At 44.3% G+C, this 13,603-nt stretch overlaps 1 protein-coding gene across 2 annotated transcripts in view; it reads left to right on the forward strand.

Annotated features, from left to right (window-relative positions):
* The window catches only part of LOC146208539 (potassium voltage-gated channel protein Shaw-like), a 113,767-nt gene extending 100,564 nt beyond the window's left edge, over window positions 1–13,203 (forward strand). For both annotated transcript variants that reach the window (XM_084594576.1, XM_084594584.1), the window contains exon 4: window positions 8,242–13,203. In XM_084594576.1, the coding sequence (XP_084450702.1) occupies window positions 8,242–8,303 (62 nt within the window). In that variant the 3' untranslated portion in view covers window positions 8,304–13,203. The remainder of the gene's footprint in view (window positions 1–8,241) is intronic.
* Window positions 13,204–13,603: the final 400 nt, after the last annotated feature.

Raw genomic sequence — 13,603 nt, forward strand, 5'->3', positions numbered from 1 at the left:
CTATCGATATTTTTTAAGTCCACAATTATGTTCATTTCGTTGAGCGGTGTTTTTGTTGCAGTTTACCGAATAGCTTTCTCCGTCACCTACCTTCCTACTTTTTCAACAACTCTAGTGCAGTCTCACTCACATCTGTGATACCGAGGTTGCTCGGCAGACCGAACTGCCTGAAAGCATCAAGCCTGGTTGCTATTGACAATCGATTGCACAGCCAATTGCAAACAGCAATGAATGAACAGATGTCCCCGCCACTTGCCGATCAAATTCCTGCGCAGAAATGTCACGCGGTGAAAATGTGACAGCCCGTTGTTTCACTTTGGAAACCGACTCTCTTTAAAGAAGAAAAAAAAAGGACAAACAGCACAACATCAATCAATGCGACAAAAACACTCAGCATATTGCAGTGCGCCGCCTCTCGGGCTCTCCACATCAGAAAGAGCAAACACTTCGACGCTGGAGCCCGCAGCACTGCTCCTTAGGACAGCAGCAAAGGCAGCAGTGGCGGCGGGCGCTGCTTCGAAACAGCAGCCACACACACGAGAGTACTGCCAGTACTGGCAGGCACCTGAAAGTGGAAGCGCAGCCCCCCTTTTTTACCTCCTTCCCCCCATCCCAACCATGCTCGTCGCGACCATAAATTTCAATGAGGCAGACCGGGTGCCATTCGTCTTCGAGACTCGCGCCACTTGTCCCGTCCTATAGCAAGCGTTGGGAAGAGTGGGACGGAGGGGACGCGGAGAAAAAAAAAAAAAAAAAGGAAATAAAGTAATAAGGAAAGAATGAGGTGAACAGCTGGTGACAACGAAAGAACAAAAGAACGACAATAGGAAAGAAGAATAGCAAAACAGCGCACGTATGATGACGAAAGAAGACATAAAATGAAGGTTTCTGCGCGTGGGATGGAGTACGAGCATAGAGGCCGTAAAGTGAAAATGACGAGGCAAAAACGAAACAAAAAAAAAAAAAAAGCGAGAAACCAGAATTACTCATTGCTCTCTCGTCCCGCGGCTCTTCTCTCTATTACGAGTGTATTGTCGTATCGAGACGCCGCGAAACACGGGAACGTACTCGCAGCGTTCCCGTTCGTCGTCTCGGCAAACACGCAGGTATAACACGGCTGTCAGGGCGATAGCGCTGCCGCTGTTGCCCTTGTAAGCGCCTCGGATAACGTCTGCCATCGATTGTGGTGTCAAAGGAGGCGAGCCACTGAGCCAAGGTTTGCAGGCGAAAGAGGAAAACCTTTTCTCCCTCAGCGCGTCGTTGTCGTTGGTCCACTTAGCGAGATGGAGCTGGCGCGGCCGGCTTGGCTTGGCTCGGTATGCTGCGTGCGGCTTCAGCCTCGACGCGACGAAGCCGAAGCTCAGGTTGTACTTGTGTGTACGACGTGTCGCGTCCCAGCCAACTCGACGCACGCCTCGTTGATGCAGTGAGTATAGCCATACGCTGTCAAGGATGACGATGCGAAAGCCTACTTTGGCTCCTTAGCACGTCATATGGCTGTATTCGAGATTGTCGTTACGTCACTATCGAAAAACACATGCGCGTACCGCAGCGTGTGTTGTGCCCTGCACATGGGACATCTGTTTAAAGGGTAGAGCAGCTCTCACTTTCATGCCATCAGTAGAGGAATGTCTGGCCCTCTTCTTACAGAGAGATAGCCGGCTCAAGACCACAGTGTCCCTTGAAATACGGCATTGTGAAAACTATTTAACCTGCGGAGAGACAGTGCAGGACTTACCGTGTTACGTTAGTGTACAATATCAACACGCGCGCAACACACAGGAAATCAAACGCTCAAGCGAAACAGCACAGTCTTCAACTCACTATAGCGGGGTCATTCCTCTCTTAGCAAGTCAGTGGCTGATAACAGCTCAATTTTTATAGTTAACACGTGCAACGTTATAAGCTGTCGCTGCTGAAAGCATCGGCTATGGGTTTTCTCACCAGAGAGTGACAAAAAGAAAGTTCGTTTTCGAGCCTGAAAGTCAATAAAAGAACCACGCAACTGCAAGAAAACGACTTTGAAGAAAACGGCTCAAAGTTTTTCTTTTCACTTCTGTTCTCGGTGTAAACACTGGCTTTGTGGTAAGCGACTATTTCTTCTCGTGTTACAGATACGTTCAGCGAAAAGCACGCGAAGGTACATTAATGCAAGGGTAGCTGAAAATATTGTTACATATATGCCTTGCGTTCCTGAACATTCATTGAAGAAGACGACGAGCAGGGAGACAGAAGACGAAGCTGTGGCAATGGTTGGTTGCTGCTAAGGCTTGTCGGAATACTTAAGCAAGTCGCCGGCTGTTGTGTTTTCTTGTCTGAAATTTTTCTTAGCACCAGCCATTGCTACAGCTTCATCTTCTGTCTCCCTGTTATTGATCGTCGTCTTCTTCAATGCATGTTCAGGGACGCAGGGAATATATCTAGCAATATTGTGCAAAAGTGAGAAGATAATACAAAAATAGCCACCCTCTTCAGGGTAAAAGTCAACGATGCGCAATGTGACACTAAAAGAGATTTGCTAACTGCAAAGTAGGCGCTATATTTTGCGTTTTCTTTAGAGTGGGAAAAGTTATACATCGGCCAGACTGCCTGCTTAATATCGCCCAGCCTTTCCTGCGAACAGTGTACATATAAGGCGACAATTTTAGGGTCTCGAAATCATGTATTCAGATAGGGACCCAACGACACGTGATATCCTTGCGGCCGAGTATGTTCATCGATGTATCCTTCAGTGTGTGAGCGCTCAATCTTTGCGCTTGAGTGATAGAGAACTGAGGCTCCTTAGGGGCGAGGCAGTGAGAATGTCCCGTTTAATTTCCGGACCGTACATGTGGTTTCCTTTCTATAACGCTGTAGCAATAAATGCCCCTTTCTCCAGAACATCCGGCTTCGCCGTTGTAGGCGCTGTGAGAGAAAAATCACGGCCGTGGCGCTGACGGGTAGTAAGGTGGCAGATGACAGTTCCGGGTACTGATTGTCCGTAGGATTGTGCGACTTCAGGTGACAGCGACACATGATCGATTTGGCCACAGCTGCCAACCCGGGCTTCTCATATCAGATGGGAGGATTAGGGGAGTCTCACCTCCCAGGATCCTTTCTTTCAGAGTCAGACATGCTACTCCTATATGAAGGCCTATATGACACGAAGGCCCTATATGCCCTATATGCCCTATATGCCCTTTACGACTGTCTGCAAGGGGAACTGTGAACAGCAGTCTTTAACGCTGCCGGGTCATACCGTTGAAGGCGGAGCTTAAGTGCCCCATTCTTCTCCTTTTCCGATTTTCATACGGGTATTCAATCTGGAAAATCGACATAATACTCTACTTTTTCTTAATACTATAAATAAACCTTTAGTTGGTAGTGTGCACATTACCGATGTGAGCATCGCAGGTTTTCAGTGGCCTCTCTCGTGTATGTGATGGACTATGCAGTGCCAGCAGCCGTCAGGTTTGAGTAACCAACTAGTCCGCTCGTAAGGTTTTTTGAGCATTGTGGAAATAATCGCTGGATGAAAGCGAAACTGAACACAAACTGACGTCATTACTCTCGGCTATGCAAGGTTTTCTTTCATTACTTCGAAATGATAGCACCAGCACCATTACCTTGACTCAGCACAGAGTCAGGCGCGCTGATGACTGCTGCCTCAAAGACTGGACTGTGGTAACAAAGATGTCTTCACAGAGTGCACGTCAGGTCTCATGACTGTTCGACCTGTTCATGGGGAGCAGTAAATTGAAAAAAAGTTTGGTATCAATCAATCAATCAATCAATCAATCAATCAATCAATCAATCAATCAATCAATCAATCAATCAATTAATTAATCAATCAATCAATCAATAAATAAATCAATAGATTTTATTTTATTACGAGAGCAATACTACTCTAGGTTTCGAGCCTTCAGCGTAGCGCGGCCGGTAGCCACGTCTTACCCACGTGACGCTGTGACGTCACACCCCACGTGGGCTGGCAGGAGCTGCCAACTTGGGTCTCTCGTTTCACATGGGACGGTTATGTCAGAATCAGCCTGCTAGGACCCTGGCATTCACGTTGATCCTATAGGCCACTAAGGCACGCTCATACGGCTTGGTCAAAGCGGGGCTTTATATGTGGGCTGAGGAAGAAGAAAAAGAGAAGAAGAACGCTCGGTCACCCGCAGCTAATGCTTTCGCTCAATATTTTGTTCAGGAGCTTTGAACCCTTGTAATGTTTTTTTCCAGAAAGCAAACTGGGTGGTCTCCTGAGTTAAAAGCTCGTCAAGAAGATTGACTGAGGGCCAGGAAACCACTACATGACAGTAACACACAAAAAGAAGGCACAGCAACCATATATAGCACCAACAGTCAATAAATAATAGATTGATATCCAGCTCAAAACATGAAATTTAAATTTGGCATTGTAAAAATAATAAAAATATCATTGAACAATCTATTCATTTTATAGTAAATAGGCAAACACAAGCAGTTCAAAACATGAAATTCACACCGGGCATGATAACTGAACAAAGAAAAAATCAGCAATTTCATCTCAGAATTCAATAGTTACACCCTAAAACAGTAAACAGAAACTAGAGAGCATAACATTTTTACTATTCTAAAAATAAAAACTGAACTCTTTTCGAATCAGGCCTAATGGATCTGTTGATGTAATACTGGAAGATAGTAAGCCAAAAATTGAAGCTTGTAAAATATTCGGAATGGTGGAATTTCCTACAATCTTGATTTCTAGTGGATATATTAGTATTTCGGCGCTGTAAACTTGACATGATCCTGTGTAGGTTTTAACTGTAGGAGATCAAAAGTAGTACGAGTTTAGCAAGTGGAATTCAAAAATTTGTTCTACAGGTAATATTTGAAATAACTTAAAGACATTATTTGTAGTGGCCATAGATACTATACTTCCAATATGGCGAATTCTTTGTTTTTGTATCATGAAAGACTGTTTAAATTTCAGCGGCCGCAGCCTTCATTTTACAAGGAAGCCTTGACAGTGTTTTTAGTTCTTGTCGCGACGGCTCGGGCCTCGGCTTTAGCGTGTTGTGTACACTGCATTTTGCAAAACCTCAGTAGCGAAGACCTTCGTTCGGTTCTTGCCCACTGACGTGCATTTCGCTAGCGAAGCTCAAATCGTCATTTCTGACTTCTTTACGCGGAATCCTCTGTCTTCGTTTGATTCCGTCCGCTCTAGGGTCGTACAGCATCCGTCTTTCTTCAACAGAGATGATTGCGCTTTCTCTCGCGGGAAGCTCCGCCGTGGCGGGAAGTGTAAAATCGTAATTGAAAACGCTTTTTTTTCTGTTCCACTGGCTTTCGTCTAATTTAACTTTGATGGTGTTGTGCCTTTTCCTTTCATACACATTCATTTCTTTTTGTCGTGGGCATTTTCTAAGATGAAAGGCTCCCCCGGGGTTCCCTCATGCTCGCCAGGGCCGGCAGTACGTTAACCTCATTCTCATCGTTTCATCTCACGCTTTCATAAATCTGCTGAGCTCGGCGGCGATGCTGAAAGTAGCGCGGAGAAATTAACTGTGGTTAGAAAGAGGACTTATCACAATGGCTTTTTTTTTTAATGAAGCTGATGGATTGGTTAGAAGCGGCTCCAGTAGAAAAAGAGTGGCTTTTTGGTAACTGCGCAGGACCGTGGCACACGCTGGAGTTTTCGTAATATTTAGAAATCATAGTGTGGAGAAGACGTCAAATGCGTTTATGAAATCTGCACATACTAGGATTGATCGATAGACCAATCAATCAATCAATCAAACAATCAATCAATCAATCAATCAATCAATCAATCAATCAATCAATCAATCAATCAATCAATCAATCAAATAAAATCATATTCAGTATTCATATTGCCGCGAAACCTTCAAAACAGTATTTGTTGTTTTTTAACAGCCGCCGGCATACAGGCTTATCACTCTGATTCTGGACCGCGTATCAGTTCCGTAATCTTTGTTTGTTAATGCTCGATGTCGCGAGTCACACCTTTATCAGTTTTGTTGTAGCGCAAGATGCACCGAGATCTGTCTCGAAGGTTCCGGCCACTCGGGTGTCTTTCCACAATGTTCAAGCCCGTGCTGATAGCTGTTTGTGACGTTATCTAGATTGTTCTGTGCAGCCTTTAAATTGAGCGTTGACGAGTGTGACGAGCATCCTTTGTTCGACGATCGACGACCACGTTTGTTTCTATCGCCGCCGCCGAGTTGCTTAGTTCTTTTGCGGGCGCAAGTCAGCCCAAATAAAGAGTTTCTTTTGTGCAATCATCGACCCTTCATTTGTGTCGTCGACCTCGTCACCACTACGTGACAATATAGTCAATTAACACTTTGTGATAGTGTACGAGTTACTATATATGTGAAAATAATCTCCTAACACTAACGGCATGTGCGAAACTGACCTGTTACAAGATTCAGAAGTTACTGTGTGTCTGGAGCCATCCCTCATTTGCCTCATTATTGTTGTTGTGCCTCTCACAATCGGGGAGATGCAATTGTGAGGCGTTTCGTTTTCCCTTCTTTCCCTCCCTGAATTCCATGCGGTCACAGTGGATGATGGTTGAAGCACCATAATCCTGCTTTACACTTGTAATAGCAAGCAAAGAGCATTAATTCAGTTATAACACTCCTAAACCAAAATTTTGTCAACAAGATAAGGGCATTGTATAGGGCACTCCTGATGATGCATTCCAGCATTAGTATTCATCCTCTTTTTTTTGCGGCTTATAGAGAAAAGGGTCTAATAGGCTAGATTTGGCCGGTGTGAGTGTGAAGCTTCAGCAGGGCTTGGGAAAAAAAAATTGAATCCAGTAATTTTTCGTGGAAGCGAATACGGAAAGTCACCTTCGTCTTCGATAAGAAAGGTATTTTTGTGATTAAGAGCTGGTACTCTATTGATACAAGACAATTTCATTTTTTTTTTCTCCTAACTGACCTTTTGAAATCAATTCGCCCAGGAACAAGACGTTGCAAGGCTCCCAAATTCGGTAGAATGGACCATAGCGAAGAGAAACACAATTTTGAGCATTTTATTAGAATACCTGAATGTTACAAAAAAAAAAAAAAGAAACTGAAGTTGCCCTTCACTATCTGGCCTGCTGTGGCTGGCATACAAGCGGAAAGAAAAAAATAATACAAAGAAGAGTGAAAAAAAAGTAAACGGAACCGTTTCGGCTGGTGATGCTTTTTTTGGTCTGTAACCTTGTATTGTTGTTTTTATCAGGCCGGTGTATGATCAGAGAGGGAAAATATGGAGGCCGTATTTATTCATCAATGTCTCTGGTGATACACAGACAATATCGAAAATTTTTGCGGGGGAATGATAGGTGATTCAATATCTATTATTATGACCGGCTTTTCTTACCCACGGTGTATACCTTCTTTCTGTAATTGTACTGGTATCGCTTAGAAGATAAACAAGAATCGCGTAGATAACGAATAATACGTTAAACGCGCTTAAACTCACGTACAACATCGAACGATGCCATAACGAATTAATACCCAGGCCGCACAACCCAATGCCCCGACAATGGTAGTGTATTGGCAAATGTTGGCTCAACATAGGGCCAATGAGCTCCCAACATAGTACCAATATTGGTCCATGATTGTGCTGTCTGGGTAATGTCCGATTTTAGTACGTACGGCGATAACGATCAAGCATGCAAGCCTCAAAACAAATTGGAAACGGAACCGCCCAGCAGGCCATGTTTCCATAATTTCTTCCTTTGTTGTTAAAAGTGTGCTTCACACAAGTACTACATATGAAAAAACAAAACGTATAGTGCAGTGAAGGAAAAAAAAAAAACATTATCATATTGATAGGTCCGTCTAGAAGCGTAGTTTTGCTCGTTAGCAACAAGGTCCAAGTTTTTGACCGCTTGCTTTTTGAGAGCAGCTGATATGCAAATGCGGCGAAATTAAGGTCAGTTTGTTGCTGCAAGTGATTGCGTAAAAGCTGGCACGCCTGTGGAAACGTCGATATACTGTAGTCCCGTCTGCACTGCCAGATATCATAGATGAAGAAATAATCATGAAATTTAGCGCCGTCTGGCAGCGACATATTGCATTTCAACTGGGTACGGTCCAGCCGCCTTCCACCAATTGACAAGAGGTTCGAGGGGTCGATCTCTCGAAGGATCGAAGTTAGCATATGGATGATATATGCTATAGAATATGTGAAAGAAATTGACGTTACATACCAATGCTTTCTACCACTTTCTCAATTATGCTGTTTTCTCTGGCGCAGGTATATTCAACGGCGTCAGCACACCGGACCAGGCACCAGCGATGCAGGTCAGCTTCGCGTAAGGCCCGCGGCCTCCATGACCCTACCTGGCGCGGACCTGCGTAGCGCTGACTCTCGGTTAGCCCCTGGAAACTGTGCCTCGCTTGCCGCCTCTGCTGCAGAGCCATCACTAAATCTATACCCACGAGCACTGTGGGAGTCGACAGACAACGCCAAGCTTGCTTGTGAAAGGAGCAATTCCTGTGTGCAAGAACATTCAAAGCCCTTTCAAACGAGCCTGCCGTCTGGCGACAAGTGTTTTGACCGTGAGGAGCGGGACGGAACGTGTCTTACTTTGCGGTGCCGGCAGAAAGTGAAATGAGTTTAATTGTAATAATTTCTTTTCTGCATTATCCGAAGCGGAAGATTTCGTTTCCGTTGTGCGTGTGGCGTACTTAGAAGTACCATGCAGTCATGGTTTCCACGTGATTATTATGCTGATCTCGCCATTATAGGTCGACTTCGATAGTAGGTTTAGGAGAGCGGCTACAGGAGTAACACGAGTCTTTCTGCCAAAGTTCTCTACATCTGCCTAATATGGTATATAAGTGTAGCAAAACAGTGGTTTGTACGTAATTATGTTCAGTTTTATTACCGCTGCTTCTGTGTGACTGAACACATAATAGCGCAGAATCTCCTAACCTTTCCAATGTGAAACTTGGCGCATATGAGAGCCTTGCACTATAGCACGCAAACCTCTCTACTTATGAAAGTGCGTAGCCTTTGCACTTAGCTCTACAGGTCATGAGCGGGCCCATTTAGAACGAAAATAACTCCAGAGTTAGATCCCCTACAGTTTTTCTCTCGTTTACAAAAATCTTCGGTGGGATACTTTTACATACCTGCTTTTGGCCACTTGAAGCGGGAAAGGTTGTTAGACGGCCCTTACTGACTTTACTAACTACGACATAATTTTATAAAGGCACTCTGTCCCTTTTCGAAGAACCACTTTTCGGCAATAGTTCGCTGTAGATTTGCACATATCTGCCTCTGAGTGAGCGGTGTTTCTTGGCCTTGTTGATAAAAACTGAGGATATACTGACATATTACTGTAGGCTATTTAAACGTATCTATACAAGACACTATCGCCTTCTAATCTCCTTCAAAGAACCAAGCGTTTTCTGGGGAGGAAACACACTGTACACAGGTAACTCAGGTATACTGCACACGATTATACATACGGTCCCCTTTCAATACCGCACAACTCGAGTGTGTAGCCCTGTGATTTGGGCAACAAAGGTGATCGCGTAGCCTAGATAACGCATTCTTGAGGATGTAGCTTAGAGAGCGCCTTGCCGGCAGCAGAGGAAGTAGCTCGTTTGTTGCGATACTCATGACGTCACTGTTGCGTGTGCATGCGTGCACATTTCACCGCAAACGTGCGATGACCATTCCCTTCAGCACATAGTCCTTGAACCGAGAAGCCGCTTCTTCATTTCTCTTGTTAGCCTAGTAAGCGTTTCTCACTCGAACTGCCTTTATCGCCTTTAGTTATATATCTTGTTGATGCACCAGTGACAAGTACACGCCTGATATCAAGGCATCGTTAAATTGCGCATCTTTTCAAGCGTGTCTCTGAAACAAAGCACATATCTCTTTCTTGTTGATTCTGACGTGGTCACAAAGAGATAAGCTTACCTTACTGTTGATAAGATCGTCAACTAATGGAAGGAAACACAGTGCGGGAGTGGTGAACGTAGAAGTAGTGGAGACATTTTCTTTTTAACTCGCCTTTATGTTGACGATAGGGCCATATATGGTTGTGACAGAAGGTGGCTGAACATTTCCGCGAGCCTGAGGACGCAACACAGCGACCTAAATTACTGCTTAGTTCCTGGACCAACACTTTATCTAGCCTTAGTATCGAAGCTTATTTAAAGCTGAAAAGCAAGACCACGAGCAGACTCTTCTGTGACATTGAAATATCGCGTTAATCAAGTTGAGCATATCACAATAACGCTTTTCTACTAGTTGCATGCCAAAAGGAAACTAATCGAACAATTTTTATCAGGCAGAAAGATAAGCGAAGTTACCTGCCTTACATAATAACATATACTTAAACAACAAGAAACGGAATTTTATTACCGGGATCAGTAGTGCTTCACTGGCCACCATTACAAAATAAATGAAACAGTGCAAAAAGTATGTGCTTGGGAATAAGCAGAGAAATAATTGTAATGGCTCCTGCCACACAATGAAATTTGAAGGAAACTAGTACGTTGGAATCCTAGAAAACTATTAGGCTTCTTTCAGTTTTGGAATGCGCGTTATGCTAATTCCGAAAGCGCATTAGCAAAATACATTACTCTCCTTATCAAATAACGAATTGCCGCTTTTGCTGCTCCTCATTCAACGATCCCAGAACTATTCGATTAGGAAAAGAAACCGGAACAAGGTTCGCAAAAAATATTTGTCGACGTAAGTGTTAAAGAAAAGAAAACAAAATTCAGAAAGAAGTACGGTTCGATAAAAGCGCAATAATATTGCAGCAGCCACTCGCAGACATTATATCGCCTTCTCTTATGAATTTAAGAGCACACAGCAGTAAAAGAGATCTGGAAAAATCTTAGCCTCTTTGCAAAGTTCGTGTATGCTAGAGTAAGAAAAGAAAAATGTCACGTGACCTATTTTAGCAAAACAACATCCCCCTTCATATGCATGTCAGCAATATGCGAACCATGTGTAATTAGCCTGCTCTCCCGCGTAACTGCGCCTATAGCTTAAGCTATCTTTCTAGCAAGTCATCAATGAGAAATGAAGCCTTGATAACTCAAGCTTGATAACAGAAGCTACAAGCTTGATAACTCTTCAAGAATACTCTAACGAATGCGGAAGGAGATCTAAAACCCAGCGTTGCCTTCTTGACCGATGGGCGAGCAAAGTGGGACCAAATGCAAAAAAAAATAATAATAATAAAGAAGGAGATAAATTAAAACAAACTAAAAACGCGTGCGAAAGAAAAGGGCTGCAATTTTCCTCGGAGTCAGTAATGACCCGCGCAAGTCGACGACTTTGGAAAAGACAGGCCTGTAGCCGCACGGCCTGTGGCGTCACGCTTACTGTCGTTCAGTGTATGGGCTAAGGAACGGACGATCCACGCATCTCACCCCTAGCCTCTCCGTGCTTCTAGCGGCGCAGCTGGCAATGGAGAAGTGCCCGCGCATCTGCCCCCTTCGAGCTGTGCGCCGCATAACGAGGATTCTGCGCAGGAACTACCGGTGCCACCATTGCAGCGAGGGAGCCGTCTAGCGTGGTCGAAGGCGCATGCGCATGGCGACCACAGCCTGCTCGCCCTCTAATGTTTAGCGGCGGCGATCCCGACCTGTGACGCTATGGTGGTCATGTGGAGGTGATGTCATCGAGAGTGCTTTGCAGTGCTGTGCTGTGGCCGGTGCATATCGAATGACACGGTGCAGCCGAAGATTAAAAGAAAGTGGACAGAAAGAACGTTTGGGCGATACATTTGGTTGTGCTGCTCGCTTTGCGTAGGTCGCCAGAGAAGACACCTAGCTCCACAAGCTTCCCTTCGGTGCCGTCCCATTGTGGTGTGCAGACTTGACTGTTTGAGAGAGAGAGAGAAAAAAAAAATCAACGGCGCTTTGTCGTGACGACGCGCTGTAACTGCAAACATTTCGCCTACGGGCTATGTACTTATTTCAGTTGTAGGCGCTGCCGCAGTTCCATGTGGCTACGGTGCCTGGTCACGTGTTCGAATTGTGTGCTTGTTTGAAGCTGATGCCTATGCTTATCTAACGTTTGCTTGGAGGCGGAGGTTGTGTTCACAGTGATAATGATACTCAAAATGCCTCCCGAACAGATAATGCAAAACTGCAGTATATTTCGGGAAACAATGACTGTAACTAAAGAGAAGAAGTGTGTTAGCGCTGTCACCCTCCCAAGTGTAGGACTCGCGGATACCTTGAACTTCTCTCACACTATACGTGGTCGGAATGAATGGATTTGCTTTTTTCGGGCGCGATTTCTCACTGCCATACGACAGAAGGTTTCATGGACGCCGAACCATTAAACTTGTTAAAGAAACTTTGGGCAAGGGCTTGGAAGTGCCACTAGCATAGTAGCCGATGGAAAAATGAGGTATATTGGCCCGCTCGACAGCGAAGTTACACAGGACGAGAAAAACTTCAAATAATTGTTATAAAATCGGCGAACGTAAGCCAAAAATGCAGCCTAAATCTCCAGCCTCTCTGTCCCCTTCCCAAAGGAAAATTTAAAGTGCTTATGGTGAGTTACAAGTGACGAATGCAGAGGCAAATACCCCTCAAAGAAAGCTTTCGAGACAATGATGTCAGTCTCAAGGCTGCGTGGTCCTACTACAAAGGAAGGGACAGGAGCATTTTTCTGTCTCCCGGTTGATCAGTTTCTATCCTTTCGAAACACAACGCATTTTGTAACTTGTTGCCATGAGAGCAAAAAATAAAGAGAACTGCAGAATCTGCATTGGAGTAATGCGAAAACACGAATGCTGCTGTTGGTTGCTTCTGGTTGAATAATTTACTTCTTGTTTATCCATTTTAGACTTTGATACTTTCAAACTGTGCGCCAATCCTTACCCATGCTCTTTTTCGGTTCTACTTCCGGTTGCGTGACGTCACATCATTGACGTCACCTTAAGTGACTGATTTAATTATTTTATATTTGATACATTCAAATGCGGCGCCAAGCCATTAGCTAATGAGATCATTTTCGCTTTTACTTTTACTTTTTTGCCTCTAATTATTTACCTAATTAACTTCATGGCCTAATTATTTTTTTAGGACACAACATTACGTCACCCTCTATCGATTGACACTACTCATTAACCTCTACCACTTCTTAATTACAACTGCTGCGGACACGGTTTTGCGGACAGATATCTGTGAACATAGCCAAGTAATGCTCTCGCATTAAAAAAAAAAAAAAGAAGTATGGTCAACAGTTTCAGGCAGATTCCTATCTTTCTATATCATTGGTCGGAAGGCTTCCTATGGGGGGCAATCGCCACTGCATTCTCGACTTGACTATGGAGGTTTACCGGGGCGTCCGGAAACACTTTTTACCGCCCATATTTGGATACGTTTCTGTGGCTGGGAAAACTTAGAGACGTTTGATTCTTCAGTGTCTCTTATCTTCCGGCATCGAAAAGAGGGAAGGCAGATGAGAATAGGGTGTGGTCATAGGCGTAAATGAAAAAAAAAGAAGTACGTCAGAAAGAGTACCAAAAGAGAAACCAATATTACATGCGCTGCTACTTCCATGCTGCGACACGCACACCAGCACGTGCTGTTTATGAGTGGAAGGCTCTTGTTCCGACGTACAGACAACA

This window comes from Amblyomma maculatum, chromosome 1, assembly GCF_055883805.1.
Source record: "Amblyomma maculatum isolate TAMU_Amacu chromosome 1, ASM5588380v1, whole genome shotgun sequence".
NCBI lineage: Eukaryota > Metazoa > Arthropoda > Arachnida > Ixodida > Ixodidae > Amblyomma > Amblyomma maculatum.